Source organism: Rhea pennata, chromosome 2 (assembly GCF_028389875.1).
Source record: "Rhea pennata isolate bPtePen1 chromosome 2, bPtePen1.pri, whole genome shotgun sequence".
NCBI classification, from domain to species: Eukaryota; Metazoa; Chordata; class Aves; order Rheiformes; family Rheidae; genus Rhea; species Rhea pennata.
Genome location: NC_084664.1, coordinates 4,106,079 through 4,131,289, shown reverse-complemented (window position 1 = coordinate 4,131,289; position 25,211 = coordinate 4,106,079). Strand labels below are relative to the sequence as shown.

The following is a 25,211-nucleotide window of genomic DNA, read 5'->3' as shown; positions in this document are numbered from 1 at the left end:
GAAATTTTTATTCAAGTCAAAGGATTGTTTGGAAACGTTTGATTTTAATGAAATCTTACAGTTTCAGTCCAAAGTTTGCTCCATGGGTTACTGCTTCTTTCTTAGCTTGGGTAGGGCTTTATACCACAACCTCGTGCCACCATGCCACCATAGTATGCTCCCTTCCATAGAGAGCAACTCGTGGGGACAGCACTGTCCCTCTTCAGCCTCCTTTTCCCTTTTTAAAGAAAGAAAGAAAAAAAAAAAAAAAAAAAAAAAAAAAAACTTGGGGAGATTTGTATCAGGATTTGGCTTCTGATCCCTTGAATATTTTCTGTGTCCTCTTCCTGCTGAGCACATTGCCTGTGCAGCCACTAATTTCACGGGGAAGCAATGCTAGGGACAAGTTTGGGGAAAGCAGAGGAGCGGGGGCATGCCTTGCATATCTCTGCATTTTCAGATCAGGTGTTTTAATGCAACATGGAGAGGTAAGGGCAGGGAAGAGAGACATTTAATTAAGGATTTCTGCTTTTTTTCTTCTAAGAAAGGCACTGTTCATTATTAAGCTTGACTTGTCTGGTGCTGCACAGATTTGCTATTCTCTGTGTGTGAATTCCTCAAAACTACAGAAACCTCCAGTGCTGAATTTCAGGGAGTGGGGTTGTTGAAAGCTACATGGTTAAAGAAAATATTCCTGTGTTCTCCAGGCCCTATGCTCTTTCTGGCTTGTTTGCCTTATTTGGGGCAAAAAACATAAGTTACTAAAGCCCTATTTGATTTGAGAAGATTTTTAAAAATATCTTCCATTTCACGCATTTAGGAATTGCTGGTAAATTAATGAAAAAGAATATAACCCTTCATTCGGCAGATGACCATGATTCACACCCCACCAGCTCCACCAAAGTAGTTGAGCTCCATATTCCTCTGTCTTCCTGTCAAGGACATGTCTTTCCTTCCAACAAGGGCCTGTGGTCTCAGTGGTAGGTTCCACCTGTCTTTGTACCACTGATCTGCTGTGCAACAGTTTCTCTGCTCTGGTTTCATATACTGTGTACCCAGCAGTCAGTCATGCTTGTCCTACCATCAGCTTTTCTCTTTTTCCAGGTTGCAGAAGGCAATGGGACAACATTACATGCTGGCCCAAAGCAGAGGTGGGAGAAGTTGTGGTGAGGCCATGTCCAAAGTATCTCAGATTCCTCACCAATTTCCTCGGTAAGTGAAAACAGACAATTCATCTCATTTAAAGGGCTTTATGGCTTCACTGCTTGTAGTGCGTTGCATCATATCATAGCAAAAACTTCTTGGTACAGATGGAAGCAGAACAGGCTCAGAGGGACTCAGGATTTGCACAAAGGTCTCCAAGCCATAGATGAATACCCAAGCCATTAGAGCATCCTCCCTGTCCTTCTTACAGCACAACATACAGCTTGAGATCATAGAGATGCAAACATGACTACTGATGAAATCCAACCATATTGGTGGCATGCTACAAAAATTTAATAAATGTATGTAATAGTATGTTTGTTGTAGAAGATGGAGAGTCTAGCACTGTATTAATTAAATCTCTAACATAAAATAAACAAGGTGAGACCAAATGTAATAAAATATTTTTCTGTTGAGACATATTTGGTCACTAGCCAAGAAATTAACCTAACAAATAACAGGCAAGGAAGGCTGGTGGAGAAAGCGCGTTAATGCACTGGTCGGCACATTCTCGTAAGCTTTAATTTAAAACTTGGGTCTCGAGGGCAAACAGCAACAAGACTCTTTGTCTCCTGCTAGTTTACAGTCATTATTTAGTATTTTTATTATAGTAGCCCTGCAGGCCTCCACAGAGAAAGAGGCTCTTTTGCTCTGGAGGTTATGCATCAGGCTAATAAGTGTCCACTTTTACAGACTTGTACTCCAAACACACAAGACAGATTATGAGGGTGAGTAAGGATACAATATTGTCCCTGTTTAACAGACCAAGAACTGTCTAATGAGCACACACTGATTAGATAAATTGCCCAAGGCCACACATAAAGTCTTAGTAGAGCCAAAAAGGAAAACCAAAAATCTCTGAAGTCCCATCCTAACGCTGTAATCGCCTTGTTTCCAAAACTCCCCACTATTTCATCACTGCTGAACCAGAATCCAGGAAAAGCAGGCAGCAGTTGTTGTAACATCCCAGCTGACACAAGAAGACCACTGAGCTCTGCTCCAGCCACGTGGAGGAATCGCTTTCAGTTGATGCTCTGTGTCCTCCTATTTCCTGAGCCCAATATTCACTCACTGCCTGTAAGGGACCCCTCAGAGTCACTTAAACAGGTAGAAAAAAACTACCTCAGAAATACCAATAAAGTTTCGAACTAAGAAAATTTTCCAGTATTTCTTCCCACTAGGGCAGAGCAATGATGAACATATATGATATATATATGTGTACATGTGTGTATACACACACACACACATATATATATACACACACACACATATATACATATACATATATACATATACATATATATACACACACATATATATACATACATACATATATATATATATATCAGTGGAGCTGTGTTAAACTTAAGCCAGTGAGAGCAGGATGCCTTTAACCAGGCACTAGAATAGGCTTATAAGACTCAATACAGTTGCCCACTCAAGGGCATCTGTTGCCCTCTGAGATGCCTTAGGACATCTCAGCTGGCCTCTAGGTTTCCCTGCAGAAGGGTGTAGATCTCCCATAGCTCATGTGTCACTGGAGATCCTAAAAACCTAAAGGCATCTCAGAAGACCTGTGTTTAGGTAAATAGATGATTCCTATTCTGAGAGAAGTCTAGACTCCATTAAGAGCAGTCAGGGCACCACTTAGGGCATGTACCTCAAAGTACAAGGCCAGGAAACAGCCGCAATACAAGCCAGCCCATGTCTCTTCTCTGCATATCCATATTCTAGCTTGGCTACTGGCATTTGTGCAGTTCTGTGAGCAGTGAGCTCAGTAAATGTCACGTGGCCTTGCAGCTGGCAATGTCAGCAGCCTTCTAGGGGAGGTTCACACGTGAACCCCCTTATCACTTGGGAAGAGTTTCATCTGGTTAAGTGTAGTCATTTGGACTGGCATCCAGGGTTTCCAGCCACTGGAAAGCTGGTCCATTCGGTCAATGATGGCTAGAATATGATTCATCCCATCTTACAGTAACTATTTAAAGAATTTTGAATAGCACCTTGAAAAGGTCTGTTTCGCCCCACTGAGTGTGAGGAAACAGAGTGATAGAGGATTCAGCACTCTTAATTTCCACTGTTTCTAATGCAGTTGTACGTGTACAGGTTAGGTTTCTAGGTTCCCAGTAAAGTCAACAGTAATCTAGTCAGTGCAGCCAAGGGATGGCTGTATTTAGGGACCTGAACAGCTCTGTTGAAATAATTTGCTATATTGATCAGTTGTCTGTTGAGCATAGTGGAAGCACTAAGCTCACGGGTGGGCATCTTACACTGTAGATGCTGAGAGCTTAATACAGTTTTCTATACATAACATATAGAGCTATTAGAGATACCCTGGGACATCTAAGAAATCCGTGAGGAAGTCTCAATTGGCACTAAACACCTATATTTGAGAAATTGAATGCCTCCCTAGAATGGCATTAATATCAGCTAATTTTAGAGTTTACTGTATGGAAATCTACCTCTGAGATTGTTTTACTGTCAATATGGAGAAGTAGACCCTTTAGAGGTGCAGTTCAGCTGACTTCTCGCTCAGGATGAGCTGAATAGCATCTTAAAACCACCTATTTTTCTCCATCAACAACGGAATGATTGTGGAGTGGCTGTGGCAGATGTAGATGTCTTACAACATGGATGAATCTCACCTTTGCAGAACATATGTGTTAGCATCTCCTTCTGTAAACAAAATGATGCCATTTCCTAGGCAAAAACACCATTTTTGATTTTCTCTGAGCTGTGCACTTTGTATGATTATTTACAAATGTGAAAATGAAGCCATGGTCATGTGTAAAGTGAAGGTAATGTTGCCCCTTGTTTTACAAGATTCCTTACATAATTAGTATTGTGAAAATTTCTGAAGCATTTCATTTGCAGAGATGAGTATCAGTGAGTAGTCCTTAAGGAAATTAATCATCTAGCAAATGTATGTTTATGTCCTACTCTTTGGTCTCTTTGCCAGAACATAAAAGTTTATACCAAAGCTGTGGGCAAGAGGAAATCTTATTTATAGCAAGAGAAATGAGAAATACTGGGAAACAAATAGTTATTGTGATTTACCTGCCTAATGGAGAATATGTTCTTCAAATGACTAATATTCTATATCATGGTAAATAATGAATAAAATATATCTTGGCATTTAGAAATCTTAAAATGCCTAGCATAGTCCTGATGTCATTTGACATTAAATTTTTATGCCATTCACAAATCCAGAAGATTTTCATTATTTCCTGACATTCGTCAGTACCATGCGGAGATGGATGGAAATAATTTTGGTACTTTGCTTTATTAAAGTACATTACTTGCAATCTCTGTACCAGAGTGTTCCAGCTTTCTTTTAATACATAGTGAAGATGACATTTGTAATAGGGATTTCTTTCCTACAGTTTCTCCAAAAACAAATTGTCCACACTGCAAGAGTTAAATAGTATAAATTAGCTCTGACATTTTTTAAGCTTCAACTATGATATGAATTGCTTAAGGGGTTGGGGGAGTGAGAATAACGAAGCTCGCTGAACTATTCGATCCCACTCAAAGAGGGGGATTGCTTTCTGGGTTTCAGGATTATCAAACTCCACGTTGAACCTGCTCACCTCATAGTCAAACCCCAGCACAATTTGCTGCTCCTGTGTGGCTGTGTGGTTTTCTCCGGCGCTTTAAATTCACTTGTGTTCTCCTTTCTCCTTCCTCGTGCATATGTTTTACTTCTGTTTCCTCCTTTAGTGTATTTCCTCTCTCAAGCCATCTAGAACAGACCTGTCCAACTTCTGCATTTCTGCAGACCAGTGGTGCCTGTTTGCAGAGTCGCACTGGCATGGCAGCTGCAGTGTGTGGAAAATGATGGGAAGTGACTTGCCTGATCCTACAAAGATTTCAAAAAATGTTGTAATTGCCTTCTAGGCACTGTCTTTTAGTTACATGTACATGTCATTTCCCTGTTACATGTAACTGATGAAGATGAACTAAAGTTGGAAAAGATGGATAGTCTGATAAATATAAAGTCTGTCATGCTAGAAAAGATGAGAAGAACGTGGCTCAGCAGCACTTGCTTAGTTTAGTAAGAGAAAGGGTGAGTTTCCATTTCAAGAGTGGAATTTCAAGGAGTGAAAATAGCATTTCAAGCCAAAATCCAACACTGGAACAAAAACAGATGGCTGTAAACTGCTATAAATGCCGTCAGACTAGAAATTGGAAGAAGGTTCAATGAGGATTTGTGCAAGAATTAAAGACAGAGTTTGGAGATGGTATTTGTCAAGCTTTTAAAGTGATCAGAAGATGTTAAGGATCCAGGACTGCTTCTGTATGTTCTTCTGATGGACCCACTGCATTTCACATTCACTGAGCCAGACAGAGAGGGAAAGAGACCTGGCTGTGTACCTCAGCGACTGCCAGCAGAATGAGAGACTCAAATCTGCGGCTGAATATTAAGTTATGATTTATGTATTATGTAGGAAAACAAGCCAGGACTTGAGTGTTGGTCTCAGGTGAATCTTGAGTTCCTATCTCAGGTAAAATCATGTCCCTTCCTCTGACTCTCATTGCTAAGAACACTCTCCATATGGCTTAGGACGTTTTTCAGCTCCAAGCTGCTTCTCTTGGTCCTTTTTCACAGCCACAAATCCTACCTGCTGAAAAGCAAATTCTCCAGGTTGTATCTGACTTTAGATCTCCATGGAAGCAATGCTTTTCCTGGCTTGCTGGAGACTTAGAATGAGCATAAAGCTATCCGTGCTTATCACTGACAGCTTTTATATGCACTTACAGTTTGTTAGACTGATTTCCATGGCTCATTCAAAAGGTTTTGTGCAGTTCTCCAAGCAAGAATTAGAGTGCGATGAGAGTAATGTAACCAGACTCCTGTGGCTGTCTAACACCAGCTGTACAAACTGGCAGTTCTGCTGTATGTCACCTGTAAGGTACATATTTGTGCATGGCAGCAGTAAGTGTTTAGATTTGCAACCTTTTCTCTTAAATACAAATCTCAAAATGACAAGGCTTTTTAGCAATATTGATTAATGAAACAAGCATACTTCTATTTTTCTACATGGAGACAAGGATTAAAAATGCCTAGGGTACATGAGAAAGATGATTCAATCTGGTCAAGTGATTTAAAGATATTTGAATTTAAACAAGAGCAAATATTAATAAAGATGCTTTTCAGCCCTACTCCTTTCTGTCTACATGGTGCAGGTAATTAGGAGAAGCATCATCTCACCTAATGTTAGCCATGTAAGTTCTCTCTTCTCATCAACAGCAGGAGAGGCATATCCCATCTAGCCTAGAGGTCATAGAATGGTAAGGTTGGAAGGACCTCTGGAGGTCATCTAGTCCAACCCTCAGCATAGCCCATATGGGGATTGAACCCATGACCTTGGAATTAGCACCACCATGCTCTAACCAACTAAGCTAAACCTGCTGAGGTGTTTCCTCTGTGTTTTCAATCAGCCCTGAAGATGTCTTTCTTTCTCCATGCTAATGGAGGGAAGTCCACCTGGGATTTTAGCTACAGGTGGACCAAATCTGCTCGTTTGCAAACACATGGATAAAATTTTCAGATACATCTAAATTACTTGTGCTTTTACCATTACTGCAAGTTAAGGAAATTTTTTGTAAATATTGTCTTATGCCTAAAGAACAAGTTCTTTGGGTTTACAATCTTTTAAATGTAGAGGAATCCAAGTTATCCTTATACCATCATCAGCATTCAAAATCTGACCCGTCTTTAAACAAGCATTTTCTGAATAAGCAGAGCCCCCAAATTTACCTGCGAAACTGTGGATGTTATTATGGATGTGTTAAATCCATATTGTCCATTATGAAGATTAAATGTTCATTTTATTTTTGATTTTTCCATGCTTTCTATTTTTATAAATTTCCAAGCTCATACTCTTCTGGGTAGACAACTTTTTGGTTTGAATTTAAAAGGTATCTTTCTCTCTGTGCTGTATTTCAACTCAACAAATATAAGTGAAGAGCTTTTTGTTATCATTTGTCATTCTGTTTCTTAATAGTGTGCTCAGAGTTATTCTGTCCTTTGATCCTGGTTACATCCCAGCTATTTCAAGGGCTTACACACACAAGACATGGTCCTGGCCTCTGGCTGATGGCCTTTTCACAAGTTTAGTATGGTAGACGGCAGAGGCTTAATTCTGTCATCTCATTCTTTTTTATGACTCATCTGTGGGGAGTTTTGGAAATGACATCCTCTCTCCGTACCTTGCCTTTGAAACATGTTGATTAATCTTTTCTGTCTTCATTAGAACAGAGGCAGATGAGTCAAATCCACTGGAGGTATGTCATTTACTGGTAACACCCAGTTCCTAACAGTTCAGGATGAAGCAGGACTCAGCTATCACCACTCCACAGCCCTTCCAGTTCTGGCACACACATATAAATGCACAGAGCAAAGGGAAGAGATCACCATGAAATAACATGAGAATGAGCTCCTGCGGGTATTTGAGCAAATGATTAAGCAGGCTGCCGCAAGCAGCTCCTTGATGTCACCTGTAAGCTGCTGCACTGATCTCAGAGCAAAAGCTTTGATAGCATGATCCCTGAATTCATTATAAATCTACATCCTGCCCACCAGCTGGCCCATTTGGGCGTGTGGGGTCCTCACATGCTCTGCGAGGAGTTCTCCAAACACTCCTGAATCCCTGCTGGCTTAGGGTGACTCCTGAGGCAGAGTATGGCCTCATCTTGTGATAGAAAAAGGAAATTCATAAAAGGGACATGGATATGGTCATTATTCTGCTGCCTTTTTCTTTAGTTAGCCAGATATACAAGAAAGAGTCTTTCCACTTCTCTGTAGGCACCTAATAGTTAAGCATCCAATCTAAATACCTTGTCTAATCCCTCCCTCTAGCTAGTGGAGGAAGGGCAGCATTTCCAGAGCATTAGTCACCCCATGACATGTCTTAGGATAGGGTAACATGCCCTGTGAAGGTATAGTGTGGACTACACAGGGAACCTAAGTGTCTACTTCAGATTAGAATCCCTACGTTTCCATGGGAAAAGTTAGGTGGAATGAACTCCTGCATTTTGTTCATGCAAAGATCTGTAACAAGTAGATGAAACAAACAAAAATGCAGAATGACATTCATATCCCCCCAAATTACTCTAATTTGCTTGAAAAAAAGTCTTAATTTCTCTTTCTTGGGCTAGTATTCTTTTCCTTGATTTCTTTTCTTTTTTCTTTGTTGTTCTTTAAACTGGAAAGAAAACTGAACAAAATAAAGGGAGGGAGTAGGAGAAGGTCCAATGAGCAAAGACATTACCACTTTCACTGAGAACCCCAGAATGGATCAGACTCACTGCTTATTTACTATAATTCTGTTTAAAACGAAACAAGCAGTCAGGTATATCTGTTATGCAGTTTGTTCACTGTGAGCCCTTGACCTGCTCTGGTGTAAAGTAGGCTCAGTCCAAATCATAAGGCAAGTATCACAAAGGCAGATTTGCCAGGAAAGTTTCTCATTTACATAGAATTATGCCAATTGTTTGCACCATTGATATCAAAGAAAGGGTAGAGGTGGACCAAAGCTTCTGCTTACTGTGACCATCAGGGCAGGCTCCAGCCCTGTCTGAGATCCATTTTGCTCATTTGTCATGGACAACAGAAGGCAGAAATCAGGGCCAAATTACTCCATTTCCATAGATGAATGTTGATTTTATGTCTGCTTTTAAGAGTACATCGCTCGTGTTAGCCAGCTCCAGCCATGTGGGAACACAGGTGGAAAACCTGTTGTCAGTCGATGGTTGTGGAGTTGTTACATCTCCACTTATCAAGAGCTGTGTGTTTTATTCTTGTAAATATTCCTTAGAATACCGTTATTGCAGTGTTTAAAGGTTTAATGAGAAATTCGTCCTAAAGCTTGACAGCTGTATTTTTATTGTGAGAAAAAAACAGTTTATAAATTCCTAATTAAGAAGAATGTATAATGTTATGAAAGAAGGAATTATCTGTCCTATTTATTAAGAATCAAGATCTTCACACTTAACAATGTGATGTGCAGGAAGGAGAGGGGAAGACAAGGGAAAATGGAAGGTTTCAGGAAATCAAGGATGCAGTAAGCTTCAGGGCAGTGAAGATGTGGCAGTAATAACTGAAGACAGAAATGGTGTGAAAAGGAACAAATAAAGAAACTGAAGTCTGTCATGGAACATACTGACACCATGTCATATTTTGATGGTTTGTTCAATATACCATCTTGGCAGTAAGTGTACTGAAAAAAATGATTTTATGACACCATGACTGAGGGAGATAAAGCAAGTTCTGAAAATACCTTTGTTATGACTTACCATACAAGTTTCTCCCAGATCTAACCATGTCTACATCCAGTTAAGCATAAATTGTAACTCTGTCTGGAAGTCTCAAGTGTTTTCCAGTAATAACAGAGTTGAGAAAACTGGAGATGTTCCAGTGGACTCAGGAGAATCTCAAGAAAAGTAAATGGTAAGAACTGCTGTTGCTTTAATAGCTTCTGGTTGAAGAAAATCAATTTCAGGCCATAGAATATGATCATAGAGAAGCAGGAGAGATTGCTACTTGAAGCAGACCTTCTCCTCTCTTTTAGAAGCTATTACTGGAAAGGGCAAAAGAAGCAAGAGGGAAATTAAGGAGAACATCCCTTAGCCATGACTGACCTTAAATCTCTTGGTATGAATTCAGACTCCCATTAAAAGCCAGTAAGAAGTCTTTTCCCAGTAAGTTCAAAGAGCTAAGACCCCAGCTATGACAAACTTTCAGACATATTTCTGAGTCTGATGTGGGTATTTGCAACAGCTGAGAGACAAAAATAAACTGAGAAAAAACCTTTTGAGAGCTGGACATATACAACAAATTGCTTCAAAAAATTACCTCTCCAAGTTTATTCTATTCATCTGCACAATATTTAACTCTTACTGAGATCAAACGTCTTTTATAATGAGAATTTTCCATGTTTATCTCACTTCCACTAACTCCTTACTTCCATTATGCCTTGAATAAATCATTTAGTTCCTCTATTAGGCCCTTTACTGGTTGGTATAAACTAATCTGCAAAGTCATTTCAGTTCATCTGTCTTCCACATCACTCCCAAATAAGTTTACACATCAAGAAATTGTATTATAAGTTTTGTAGTTTTGTGTTCCTGTTCCAAAAACTCTATTTCAGTTAATAAATTATATGTGCAGTGTTTTCCTGTAGAAGATTTTTTTCCTCAGTTTAGTGTTTTCTTTTTCTATCGGAAAAGGCAGGTTAAACAGGTGCCCCTTGCACTTGGAGAATAAGGTTGTAAAGATGTAATAGTCCTTCCTTTGTGAGGAAAATCATTCCACCTTGATCAACTGATCCTGGGAAAAGTGTCTTTTCATTTTCCCTGAGGAACAGCAATCAAGAAAAGTATTCAGTGCAGAGCTTGAGTTAAGACCTATTATATAGGGCTATGAGGATCTTGAAGACAGAGGAAGAAGCCTTGGAGTTGAGCCTGTGTTTGTGCAGAAAATGAAGGGAGTGAAGGAGAGGTGAGAAGACCTCATGGAAAGTGCAGCTGATCAAATTCATTGAGTAATAGTGGAGGGATTCAGGTCTAGTGGGACAGATGGTGAATAGGGCCACCATCGTGGTAACAATTCAACAGGAGAAATGAGAAGAAGCACTGTATGAAATTGTCCACCAGCAGGTCTAAAACAAGCAAAGGGAGATACAGTTTTATACAGCATATAACGAAATGGAAGGGCTGATGGATTTGGAATGTGTTAGTGAAAGCCAAAAGTATAAATAGATATCAGAATTATCAAAAAGATGTAAGATAAATTCAGAGGATAAGAATAAGATAAATTCAGTGGGTAGGTGTATGAAACACTAGCCCATATGCAACCTCCATTTGAGGGAACTAGGAGGGTACAGCTTCTCAAGGTGGACAGGCTTACTGTTTTCTACATTTTTTTTTCCAAAGCATCTACTACTGGCAATGTGGGAATCGCCAGGGCAATCCACAGCTCTGAGCCCACCCTGAAAGACTGGAAGCCTGCTAAGGAATAGGGAGATCACAGAATAAAGGTACCAGCTCAGTGTGGAGAGGGAGAATGCGTGGACTTGTGTCGTGCACCACTGCAGCCAGGCTTATCTTTTTGCAGGGAACGTAGCAGTGCAGAGGGACTTGCCTGTGCATCTGCAGTCAAGTCAATTTGTGCGTAATCAGTCAGCCAGCTTAGAGGGGGGGGGGAAGAGTGTGCAGCAAACAGCTTCTATCAGCACCGTGTTAGTAAATTATTAGAGTATGCGCCGGTGTAGGCACACTGGACACAACTTTGCGCCAACATTCAGCTCTGCTCAGACTTACCCAGAAGGTGACAGGTTCGTGCACTGTCCCATGGCAGAGCAGATATGTGAGGAAGGTGAATTTGAGAAGGATAAACCTCAGGTAGGTCTGCATCCACTAGGGTGTGTTTGTAGCAGGGAAGATTTGTGTGTGTTACTCTGTAGAAGTAGGGCAATGTGTAGAAGTGTGGCAAGAAGTGCTGCTTGGAGACCCTGTATGTCACAGAGAAACAAGTGAAGAAAGGAGGATTTGCATTTGTTAAAAGTATTATGTCAAATCAGAGGTTTACGCTGACCAAAAGGACCCATTATTTTTTTTTAACAAACTCTTTCGGATAGTTTAAAGCTGAGACTCGTGTCTCTCCTGATTTCTACTATTGGATGCTGTATTTGAATGGATCCCCTTTATTGAGGCTTCATTGCAATGTAATGATTTGAACACATAAAGGATGAACTTAAAACATAGGAACTGGATGATGAGGAGAAGCAGAAAAGGTTTGCTGGTCTGAGTAAGTGCAAGTTCATGCAAGTGCAAAGATTGTCTCCTGCAATAGATCTTCTAGACTAGAAAGGTAACACATTATTTCCAACAGCCACATTTTCCTTGATTTGGTAACCTCTGTGGCAGTGAATTCACCGGACATTGTCTTTCATACTTGACTTGGTTGGTAGTTTTCCTGTGCTACCATACTTTACTCCAGTTTAACCTGTCAGTGCTTTTAATGAGCTGAAGGAGCACTTCCAGGGAAAAGAGGGCAGAAGAAAGTCCAAAACCCACACCTTCTCTCAATGAGCAGAATATTCCCAGTCTCTATGTGAAACTTGCTGAGTACAGTGAGGAAATCCTTCACTCACCTTCCAGTAAGGAAACTGTAGCTGATTAATTATTTTGAAGCCATCTCAGGTCCAAAAAGACATTCAGCGCAGGCAAAACCATCACATAATGTCTTATGAAGTGATTTACTGGAAGCTTAGTTGACACAGCTTCTGTCTGCTTTTCTTCTTTACCATGTCACGGCACAGATAGTCCCAGACTTTGGGCTGAGGGCCAGCCTGTTGGTGACTGTCAGAGGTAGAGAGGTTACGGTGCTATTTATAGATATAACTAAAAGAGATAATGGGATGTGGGAAGGAAGAGGGGAGAAGAATGGTTTTTCTCCACAGAAGAAACTGAATTAAAAAAAATACTGTAATTTGAACATAAAATTGGAGTAAAAGCAGGAATACTTGGACATTCCCTTCTTGAGTCTTGAGGAGGGTTGAGTCTTTCTTATTTGATTAGACTTTTTATACTAAAAAGAAACACTTCTTTTTAAACCTAAAATTGTGTCAGAACGTGTTGGCAGAAAGCTTTGGGCCAGTCCAGCTCAATTTTGTGGAGAAGAGTTTCCTTTCCTCTGCCTTTGCTACCCAGAGCAGCCAGTTTCTGAATCATGCTGGAAGCGAGGACATGCCACTTAGGAGGAGAAGTGCGAGTTGTGTGCTGGATTTTGTACAGTCACACAAGCTAATCAGGAGGAAAGACTAGAACATTCAGCTAATTGCTTACAACCATCAATTCCATTTTCATAATAAGCATGCTATCAAATCGTGTAGATTAGCAAATTAGCTAAGGCTTTGTGAACTCTAAAGAAGCATTTGTTTAAAACATGAGCAGCTGCTGGGCCAGATGGCAAAGTCCTGCCCCGTAGCAGGCGCGTTACCAGAAAGATGGAGAAGTGCATGGAGGAAGTGCAGTCTCTCCTCATGCCGTGTCTATACGACCATTAATCACACCGGCACACTGGAAGCAGAGCTTCAAGGAACACGGGCATGAGTAAGCACTGTATGTAAAACCCAGCAGTTCATGTTGACTTAGATGGCCCATCACCACCGCTGATTAACGTTGCAATCAGTGAGCGTTGAGTATGCTGCAGACTGGCTGGCCTTGGCCATGGCAGAGCTCTGCTCAGAGACCCTGCCAGCTCACTGTCCGTGCTGGGGCTGCTCCCAGAGCTGCTAACACTTCCGCACTGACATCAAGACATCTGCAAAGAGGCAAGTCTTGTATTGGTGGCTGCGCCAAGGAACGCACTGGTTTGATTAAACACAGCCTGTCATACTATGCTTGAGCCTTAAAACTTCCCACAAACTGGTTATTCAGGCCTGCTGCTTCACCCCTTGCATTTCAATAGTGTTTTGTTCTGTGAGTGTCATAAACACTGATATAAAAGAGCCAAAGGTCTAGCCTTGTATTTACACTAGATACTCCCTTCTGTGAACAGAACAGACCTTCTGCAGCTTTTACGTCATCAACTTAGTTTTGGAAAGTTGGCTACTTAGTTTTCCATCCTGGTTCTCCAGTGGCAGTTACGGTCTCTTTAGCTTGTATGTGGATTACCTTTACACAATATATATGCCAGTTATAGAGAACAAACTTTTTTAAAAAAGATTTCTGCGCTGCTATTTTGCTTCCTTTGTTAGTGCATCCCCTCAAACCTGGGAGAAAGCCAATATGAAAAAGTCATCACCTTGTTCCCTTTAAAACCTTACCTTTAAACTCCTTTGTCCTGACATCAACTAAGAGAAAAGTCCACGGTGAAGGAGCTGGCATGCTGAGAGCCCTCTGACTTCTTGCTGGTCTGCTTTGCTGAGGACTCATGCACCATCAAGTTTAAAGTGATTTAGCTTCAATTTGATGGGAAATGGGAAAGTTGCAGAAACCTTGAGACCTTCCACAAGCTGGAGATGCTATTTCCCCAGTGTAGAAATACTGTAAAGCTCTCCCTTGTCTGATACAGCCACTTAGGTTTTGCAGCCTCAAAATACTTCGTTAGTGTAGGCTTCTGGGGAGAACTCATATTACACAGACAGGGTTAATGCGACAGACACAACATGGAAAACTTCCAGTTTTAGGTTCATCTTCAGAATGGAAAGGAATCAACCTAATGTCAAACAGTAATTAGAAATGTTGTCTGTCCTATCATCCATCACTAGAGCCAATATTAAAGTGTAGTAAAAAATCCCTATCTTCTAATTGTCCTTTTTGCACACACACCCCCCCAGCATCTAGTGCAGAACATGAGAGTTACTATAAGGAAGATTGTTGTTTCAGACCATGTGTTTGAATTTGTGAATCAAAAAGTGACCTGAGCAGCAAAAAGTGGTAGAAAAACTTCTGGGGGAAGTGAGATTCCATATAATTAGGAGGATTTTTTTTAAACCTCATGCATTTCTAGTAAGACCTGGGCAATTGCACTGTGCTGGATTCCAGGGTTTGAGAGGCCTACTGAAAATGCGTTTGTTTGGCTTTATTTTTTAAAAAAATCATTTTGTTCTTTTCACTTATCAGCAGAGAATCAACCATTCGTGCTTCCAGATCTGGAGCAAAATAATAAAAATAAACTTTGCTTTATGAGTTCCTCTCAGAGAGCTGCTTTTTATTCAGCTTCCCCTGAAGTGGAAGCAATGTATCGTGGCCTCCTGAGTACCTGATCTCAGCAGAGGACTGATGGAAGATTACTTCTGTGTGGGAGCACACAGCACTAGTCGCTGCCAACAGGAGAAAAACACACTGGATAGGTTTGCCAGATTTGCTATTTTTCTTCTGTGTTTTAGTTTGTTCACTTATTTAGTATAACATTTGGGCTGGAGACCAAGTCTCGTCCCAGTGATGCTGTGTCATTTTCCTTCCCTCTACCATACTAAAATTAAGACAACTTTGGAAAGTACTCTGAGAACCTTGAAAAGAATTACAAAAGAAGCAAACAGTAGTGGGGAAATGTGTTTAAAAAAGAAGAAATATGAGTATATGAGGAAATGAATGAAGCTGAAACAAGCACCTGTTTGTTCACTCAGGATAAGAAGGAAGGAATGAAGGAACCACCATGAAAACTAAAGGCATCCTCAAACAAAGAGGAGGAGTCTTCATCAGGAAATAGGAGGCAGAAAAATTTGGATGGTGGGATCTATTGTGAAGAGGAGAAGCGATAGAAATTACATAACTCTTCAAAAAAAAACAGTGATAATATCCTTGATTTATTTGCACAGATAGGATCTTTTATGATCTTGATATGAACCCTGGGAAAAAAAGAAGTGCAAATAATCACCATATAGGAAAAGCCTGAGGAATAACAACCCACTAAACTGTGCTCAAGTAAACTACTTTTGGGGCAGCTGTTAAAATGGACTAATGCACTAGAGCTTTCATGAAATTTAGATCTATTGCAAGGAAGAATTACAGGGAGAAGTTTAGTGTCAAAGTCCACCCGTGACAAGAATTCAAGAAAGATCATTAGGTAGATGGCTGCTGATTTCAGTGCAAGATACATCAGGTCTATAGTTACCAAGATGTCCAGATGACTGAATAGTCAGAAATTCCTGGAGGTGATGCTTGAGCATTTTCATGACTCATAACTGCATAATTGTTTTGCTCCTATTTGCAGAAGTTTTATTACTCCTGTGTGCAAAGAATCTCATTGTTAGAAATGTTTGCAAAGCTTTTGAGTTTCACTGATGCAATTCTTCCTGTAGGAAATCAGAAGCAATTTTTAACTATTTACTATTTTTTCATTATGATTTATTGTACTAACTGCCCGGTCAGGGGTGGCAAGCAGTTTTATGTGATAAGTGATGCTAAAGGAATGCTGACCTGTTGGTGTGTGAAGTGTGCAAATTAACAACACGACGATGTGATTTGCATGCAATAAGCAAGGTAGGGATCAATGGTTAGAGTGGATGCTAGAGTATTTGCAACGTACTGTCTGATGTATTGCTGCTGTGTTGTTTCAATCTGACAAATATCTTTCTTGGCTTTTTATATTATGAACCTTTTAGCGTAAGGTCTATCCTGGTCAGTTTGTTGGCCTCTTGCCTACTTTTATTTGATTAATGTCTACGTAGCCCCTGGCTATGCAGGACCCCTCATAATAACTAATAACCCTGTGGAGTCACCCTGAATTTCCAATTACTGTAGAAAGGAGCGAGAAGACTAGATTTGGCATCCTGTGCTCCTGACAATAATGTCTTTAGCTCTGTTCAGAGAAAGCTTGATTTCACAGAGGAGTGAGCACTTACCAGGAACAAATGAAGGTGCTGCCACTAAAGTCTTTCTAAGGACACTTTGCACTTGTTAGGCCTATTTTGAGCAACAGATAAGTTCTAATAGTCACCCAGTCCAGTTTGAACAGGAAGCAGAAATATCTTATGAAGTGAGTACAGCTTTGCTTGATACACACTGGATAGCCTCCTTACAATCCCAGATGGACCAAGAAGTACGAAGAGAGTATCAAAGAGGCATGGGAACTTCACAGTTTTGTCTTTTTTGGCTGAAGGACAGAGATGTACTTACATTAATTAAGCAGCTCCTCCCAGTCTGTTAGAGGCCATAAGCACCCAACTCATTTACAGGCCCAAGAATTCTCCTTCCAATGAGTATACATGTTAAAATGTGCAGTACAGATTGACACTCTCTGGTTTTTCTCCCTTCATTGCCAGATTTGATGTATTTGGTTCTCAATAAAGAGTGCAATAGATTTGTCTGGAGTCACATTTGAGTAAAATTCAGGCTTGTCTTGTGGACAAGGCATGGATTTTGAGGACTGCATTCATTTTCCTGCTCTCCCACTTTACTTATATAACACAGAATAAGCACTTTATCCATGTAGCTTCTCACAAGCAAAATGAAAGAAGTAAATATCTCACCACTCTGTTTAGATCATAAATTCTCCAGGAATAGAGATAATCTCAAATAATAGTTCCTTCTGGTGCCTACAGTTATGGGTCCCCACTGTGTTACCACTAGAAGAGTTGTTCTGTGGGTACCCACATATTAAACAGTTACTAATTTCTGAGGACTGAACTTTATTACTCAACCGGTCCCTCCCATTTATATTTTCTGTGTGACGAACACTTCATAATAATGGAAGAGTACAAAACTTTTATTCTAGGTGTTGAGAGGTGTGATCAGCCATCAAATCTACTGTAGGCAGCCATTTGTTTAATAGCAAGCCTTACATGTCTTTTTTAATCCTTCTTTTCTAGGGAATGTGACCAGGAATTGTACAAGCCAAGGCTGGACAGATGTGTACCCTGCACCATATGCCCTAGCTTGTGGATATGATTCCAACAGCACTCCAGAGGAAGAGGTGGGTAAACCTAGATGGATAGACTACAAGATTTACCAGGGATAGACGATAGAATCGCATGATGTTCCCCTGCCTGTTTTTTCCATTCCCATTGTTTTTCTTCAAGAAGGAAGGATCCTCTTGAGGACCCCTTGAAGCAGAGCTCGAGTGTCCTTCTGGTCAAAGAGCTGACCCTCGCTTTGATTTCCAAGGTAGTGGCAGCAGCTCAGCACCAGAAAAGATCAGAGCGGTGTCACTGTGATGCCCATGTGCCACTTCATGTGCTTGATTTTACATTTACATTACATTTACATTTGAAATGTTAGTGCAAACTGTCCCTTGAAATATTTATATATTTTGTAAGGAAATACACAAGCTCCCAAGGATATTGCCTGTGTGTAAATTAGTAATTAGTGACCCGTGTGCAATTAACTTTAAAATATTGTAGCATACTGGCATTTACACAGAAAGAAGATTGTTACTGGGTAGCTGCATGCTGAGACATGAAAGGTTAAATCTAAAGAGGATAACAAAAGTGTTTTTTAAAAGCGATATTCATCTCACCTAACTAAAAGTTCAGTATCTAAGCTAGTTACCTACAGCTGTGCCATAGTCAATGAGAAAAGGCTTGTTAGAATGGCATTGGATTTCACCACAACTCTATATTTGTTTTAAATCCATGCCTTTTTTTGCCATCATATGTCAATGTTGGTGAATGTTGGACATAGGAATCTTAGTAACGAGCAAATACATGCGGTGAAGGATCTTTGTGTATAACCACACATTACAAAGGCACTCAAACAGTTAATGGAAAATCTGAACTGAACTTAGCCAGCGTTGATAGTGAAGGAATACAAAAAATACCAAAGGGAAAGTTACACAAAGACTTTCGGGGATCTGCTGATGGCAGAACTTTCACCTGCTTTGGGGGTCAGCTGCCACTTCACATCTTCAAGTGTCCCATTTCTGTGACCAAAACGTATGGCGCCGTGTCCGCCTTGTGTAGGCCAGTGTTAGCGATCTGCACCGCGAAGACCCTCCACCAAGAGCTCGAGTTTACGTTCCAGCTGCGAAGGGATTTGGGAATTCCTGTGACATGCCTTGGCGACCCAAAGGACTGCAGTGTTGCCAGAATGCCTCGTTACCAAGAGAACACGTATTGTGTTCTTTTAATTCTCTCTTAATTATTTTCTTTTTATTTCTGTAGCTTTGTCATGCTGTTTAAGTCTACTTTGTGTGAAAGGTGGCTGAGGAGAGTGAACATGCAGTACTAGCTTGTGAAGAATAGAGGGGTTTTTTTGGGTTTTTTGTTTGTCTTGGCTTTCAGTTTGGGGAAGAACAAACAAGGAGAACAAAAAAAAAAAAAAAAAAAAGAGCAGCAGGCAGTATGAGGCATGAGGTCCAGAATAGACTGATAACCATCCATGCCTAAAATGCACTTTTAACATCTACTGGTCTCAAGTCAGAAACAACAAAAGTATAAAAACTAGGTAAGGCATATGTGTAAGATTTTATTCCTAAATTCTAGCTGTCCTTGGAAAGCAGATGGTGTCGGCACTGACATAGTGTTCCTATGAATCTTGCCATGATAATGATTCCTTGTCCAACCTGACTTTGAAGAACCGTATGTAAAGAAACTGGGGGTTGTTTTGCTACCCCATTTTCAGAAGGGATGCACCGCTTCCCCACTGTGTGTCTTTGATTAGAACTGGGCCACCCTTGATGCCCCCGTAGGCTCCATCTTCCATCTAGAGGCAATGAAGAGAAATAGGCATCTTCACAGGTCACTTCGTCCCACATTTCTCCCCAAAGAAAATTAATTCTAGAAGGAGCCTGGATAAGTTTAGCCTTAGAGACCTAAAGTAGATGGGATGAACTCTAAGCATGTTTGGATACAGGGCTGCACAGGATCTATTATCAGCATTTCTGCTGCCTCATGCTCATTACAAATGTAAGTGGTTCACAGTCTCACCTCAGTTACACAGGAAAAACATAGAGGCTGCTCAACAGAATTTAAGTTGATTCTGAATTGCCCTTAGTATAGCACCTGCCTTAACTAGCTATTCTTACAACATGCCTGAGAAAGTAAGCGGAGGTTTTTAGAATTCAGAAGGAGAATGATAAAGTTGTTCAATTTTGTGCAGTAATCAACAGCACATCTAGGTTTAGAGCTAGAGCATGCGTTTCCTGTACATCTCCAAATCCCTCTCTTTCTTCTAATATGAATATTTTAGTAATCTGTGCATTAAAGGTGAAATTCCAATTCTATTTGTGATCTTGGGTAAAATTCTGTACTTTGATATCTGTAAAACAGGAGGTGATCATCCTCAGCAAGTACAAATGAAGAGTGAGAATTGATTATATGCTGTTTCTGGAGCAGAGATAACTCCACATTCCCACATGAAAGTGAATGCAGAACTATCTCTCTATACACAAGAAGGATCAGTTATCATAAAATAGAAGGGCAGGGAATTGCTTACTGAATAATTCTAAGATCCTTCTGGGCATAACTTGCTTTGTGAATAAGAAGTAAGAGGCCCATACCTGTATTCTCACTTGCCAGTTTCCATCAGCCAGCCCACTGCTGATATCTCCAATGCTGTATTTTTATTTCCTTCCCTCCATTATACCTTCTTCTCTGCTCTCCCAAATATGTGTAGGATGACCTCTTCCTCCAACTCAGTCTCCCAACACAAGCTCTCTCCTGCCTGGCCAGAGCTCTCCTTGCCCATGAAGCAATATAGACATGACCACTGTAACCTCTGTGCTGTCTGAAATTCCCATCTTATTTTAATGTGCCTCCAAGCTGCCTTGTGCAAATACTAGAGAATTACCTCTCACCTCTGCCTCACTGGTTCTGTAAAGTTCCTACTACTCAACATGACCTACGAAAATAGCGTATAAAAGTGTCAGTCCTCACTATAGTCAAAGAGTGATTTCCCAGACAGGGTTGGGTTTAGATTTTTAATCAATACTGCGTTTTCTAGGATTTTTTGGCATGCATGTTTTTTTTTAATGGGAAATGATGGCAAGGGCTAGATTTTAAGATTTTCAACAATTGGAGTTGTCTTCTTATGAAAATATGGATTCTTCATCAACAAAACAAATGCCCAAGAGCCAACCAATCTTCTTATTTTAGGCTGATAATCAAAATATATGAATTTAGATTGTTGCTGCAGAGCCTTATGAGAGCTGGTGTTCCGATTCCTTATTTCAGCATTTTCTTTAGACCAGGTCTCCATGTCAGATTAAAGTCCCATGATGCTGCATGCTCAGAGACTCTCTCTATGTGCTGTCTTCCATGTCTAAGAGAGAAGCCATGAACTAATTTCCAAATTAACACATATTTCTGAGTGAATATATGTGTGCTTTAGTGAGAACATTTTAAGACAGCTTCTTTTTCCTTGCCAAAACAAAATCTATGTCTTCCACAAAAGCGAAAGCAATTTTCACATCAGTTCTGTCCTTAACCTTCATTAATAAAATGAGTTCATCATAGTCAGTGCTGACATGCCAATGCACTGCTTAACTGAATATTAGTCACTCTTGTTTCACAAGATTATAATCATGTAACTGTCTATGTGACTGTCAAATAAGACTCTTTTCTCTAGAAACCTTTCCCCTGGGAAATTGTGACCTGGTTGTGGTGTGATCCAACCTCTACTGCAACCAGACATTTGTCACTAAAAAAATCAATAAAAACTCACTGATGGTGTGTAGGAAAGCGTGTTGGTAGCTCTTTGAAAGTCCTGTTTTTCTTCTTTTTTCACGTTAGCAAACAACATTCTATGGCACAGTCAAGACTGGCTACACCATTGGATATACCTTATCGCTCATTGCTCTCACAGCTGCTATGATTATTTTATGTCTCTTCAGGTAAGACCATGAGAAAAAAAGACAAAGGTAAGGGGATGTCTCGGAGGAAATTGTGACTGTTCAAGCACAGATAAATAACTGTTTTAGTTATAGGCCATGAGTGTCATACATGGAAGTCAGAAGATTTCTGTCATGTCTAAGGTGGACAGGAGATGAAAGTTCTTCTGTCTTTTGATGTCACTGTTTTCTGATACGGGAATTGCAGCCTTTGCATGAGAGGTACAAACCCAATCTAGTTATTTACAGCAGGAATTATCTCACTAAATGCATAGTCTTATGTGGTAGATCTCTATATCTGAGCTAGTCATCACGTGTTCTATTTATGGTCCACAGAGATCTAGTTAGTATGGTTTATGTGGATTCTAAGGATAATACATTTCAACTAAAGCAGGTATTTAAAATGTGACAGATGAATTACACCCCAGAACTACCTCCAAAAGTGCGCTCAGAAGTGTCTCCTACTAGCCCACGTAGATCTAGGGCAAGACATAGGCAGCTAGTGCCATTTAAGACATGCTAGGTTCACTGTGACGTATGCACAGGGTTCACAGATACGAAGCAGGACCTTCAGGAGGCACAAGGCTTCATGGATTGGCAGGGAGATATTCTACAGTACATCAAATGACACCAGATATCTAGGTTCTGGCAGCTGAATTCGTTCTCGATTTCTATTACTTACAGTAGACTCAAGGCGTCTGAATTTGGGTGTCTCCAGTGAAGAAGCCTATGTATGGGATAGTCTTCTATTACAATGGTGTTTAAATATAGAGCGAACAGCATCAATGAGATGGAAGAATCTGATAGGTCTTCCATCTCCTTATGCTACTGTCTAGTGGTTTACTTTAAGTATCTTTCTTACTGTATCATTGCAAATTTATTACAGTCCAGTCCAGAAATCATTCCCCCACAAAAATGTAGGAAGCAATATATTCTAGAGTAACTCTTGAATTTACACCAAAACTTCATGACCCTTCACAGTCCTTGAGCAGAGGCAGCCACTTTCTTTGCACCTCCCAGTGTACACACTCTCTCCACTCCTCTCATAAGCAAAGGAGTGAATCAGACACATGATCAAATTATCTCATCTCCAGCAAGGTACAAGGTGCCAGCTAAACTGGTGAAGCTGTCTGGGTTCACCCTCTTCATCTGTGGCAAACTGTGTGAATTGACTGGGCTTCACCTGCAAGAACAGAGGACTCAGCTCAGTCACATTATCTTGCCATCATCAGAGATCAAGAGCACAAACTCTGCCACTCATAGTGACTCATTAAGAGGTGGCAATTTGATCACGTTGCTGAGTGAGGTCTGTTCTGGTTCTGATGACTGTACAAAAAGTACCCATTTCCACAGTATTAGGCCTTTTGCTTTTAGCTGATATAAAGTCCCACTTTGAAAAGCAGTCTTACTTGATCAAAATAGATCTTCAGAATACATTAGCAGGTAAGGGGAAGAATAAGCCTATCACTGTTAATATAATCAATACCTAGTCCTTTTAAAATAAAAATACAGTTCGTATTGCTCCAGAAAACATGTGGGATGTGTTAACTTTGGCAAAGGTTGCTAAGAATTTATTTCTCTTCCTCTAGAAATATTCCACTTCTAAAAGAATTATTACAGTACCAACATCCTATAAAAAAAACAGACCTTTATTGGGAGCAAAGTCTGTTTGGTCAAAAGCATCCCTTTTTCAATGCATCCAACCCTGTTGGAACTGTTTCCTATCATTCTGTATTTTGACCTTCTTTCTGACAATCTGAAAGATAGCAACACCGCTGCGTAGCACACAGAATGCCACATCTTTTGTGGCTTTAAAAAGGCTTAAGTGGGTCTTCAGTGAGTCACATCAGTATATAGTCAGTCTCAAAGTTTCAGATGATGTTTAATTGAAAGTCTGTATCTTGGCAGAAGAAACATGTAAATAGATAAATAATGCTTTTGAATAGCCTTGCTATTCAGAAATGTTTTTTTCTTCTCTTGCTTCTCAACAGAAAACTACACTGTACTCGAAATTATATTCACATGCACCTCTTCATGTCCTTCATAATGAGAGCCATCGCAGTCTTCATAAAAGATGTCATCCTTTTTGAGAGTGGAGAATCTGAACACTGCTTTGTGAGCTCAGTAAGTAGCCATTCACGTTGAAGCTTCCACCTTGTCCTGTTTGCCTCTCTCAACTGATGCACCAAAATGACCTTGTAAATGCTTGTGAGTCAGCATTTGGGGAAGATTTCAGTTTTCAGTCATTTGAGAAGAAACAAAAACCTAATTCCTACCGTTTAGTTTGGATGGAAAGGGCATAAAATAAATAATAATGCTCAAAAGTTTGTAGGTATATCTCCTCCTTTGTGAGATGTCCCATTAGCCTCAGTAAGTTTAATAAGGCTCTCCACTGATTGCATTAACCAGATCTCCCCAGGAACTTAGACAGCTATCTCACATGTAGAAGTCTATATATAAAGAGCAAAACTTAAATTTTCATCTGAATCTGAATCCTATGATAACCATATGTAACAGATTTTTCCACTGGGCTGATAGAGGAGGGTAAAAGGGAGCTCGGATATTTCTCACTTTACAAAAAAACCTCACATTCAGTGTAATCAATTGAAGCAAACATGAAGGCAGGAGAAGAGCTGTTGATCTAAAGGCTGTATTGACAGAAGAAGACACTAGTCTAAAATAAATTTAGGCAGGCAATTAAAATCACAGAAACAGTGAGATGTGACCAGAATTCAAAAAAAAAAATCCATGATGAATTCATAACATTAGAAGAGTTACTTACTCGTAAAAGCAAGACAGGGACACAGCAGGGGACTGAGCACAGCAGTGAAGCACAGTAGAGAAGCCAAGAACCCAGTGATCCATGGAGCCTGTACTAACCTCTCACCCCGGTGCGAGTTTCTACCAGGTCGTGGCTGAGGCATGATAGCAGAAGACAGTGTGAAAAGTGTTTGCCGCCACTGTCCATGCTGAAACACTCCTGTGTATAAATGCAGGACTTTTTGTCTTGAAGAACACCGCAGTTCCTGGAAGCCAGTGTGCTTTCAGCCAGGCCCATGGCTTCCACTATTGTGTGTGTTTCTCCCCAGTAGAGGATTTTTGCTGTCAATGCCAGCTCAGGGTGAATGGCTGGATGGTACATAAGGGTTATAAAAATACATGGAACAGATCTGTCTCTGCTGTATTAGGTTGGAGCTTACCCATTGCAAAATCTGCATCCATCTTGACCAAACATTTTGGAGAACTTACTAGGTCATAGGCAAAAAATACCTACCTGAAATGCAATCAAAATGCCTCTCATAATAATTATCTGCTTGCAGAAACACATATAGAAACCTTTGTATTTAGGCTGGGTTTAGTTGGGCTAGGTTGGCTTAAGTTAAGTTAAATGATTGGATTGTTTGTGTTTTGGATTCGCAGGATAAAGTTTTAACTTGGAAGAACTAGGTACTATTTTCTGAAGGTTGCTTGTATGCATTGAAAATAGCAAGAATGAATATGGCCTTGATCTCCTTCAGTCTGAGGACAGATTTGAACAAACGATTCCATTTACTGAATGCTCTCACCACTGTGCTATGTTAGAATAGGGGTGAACCAAGGAAATGATGATATTTTAATAGAAAACAAAATATTTCACTTAGTTCTTTTGAGAAAAAAGGGATAAAGGCACCCTCCTTCTAGTATAAAATCAGGGCTGCAAAATCCAAATGAGTGGAGGCCTCTCTCAGCATTCCTGATGAAGAGACCTAAT

General features: G+C 40.2%; 1 protein-coding gene across 1 annotated transcript in view; it reads left to right on the top strand.

The window, feature by feature from the left end:
• Positions 1 to 25,211, top strand: part of VIPR1 (vasoactive intestinal peptide receptor 1) — a 111,918-nt gene that overhangs the window by 54,926 nt on the left and 31,781 nt on the right. The window contains exons 3-6 of the mRNA XM_062567640.1: positions 1,084 to 1,191; positions 17,505 to 17,608; positions 21,363 to 21,463; positions 23,452 to 23,584. Coding sequence (XP_062423624.1) covers positions 1,084 to 1,191; positions 17,505 to 17,608; positions 21,363 to 21,463; positions 23,452 to 23,584 — 446 coding nt within the window. The remainder of the gene's footprint in view (positions 1 to 1,083; positions 1,192 to 17,504; positions 17,609 to 21,362; positions 21,464 to 23,451; positions 23,585 to 25,211) is intronic.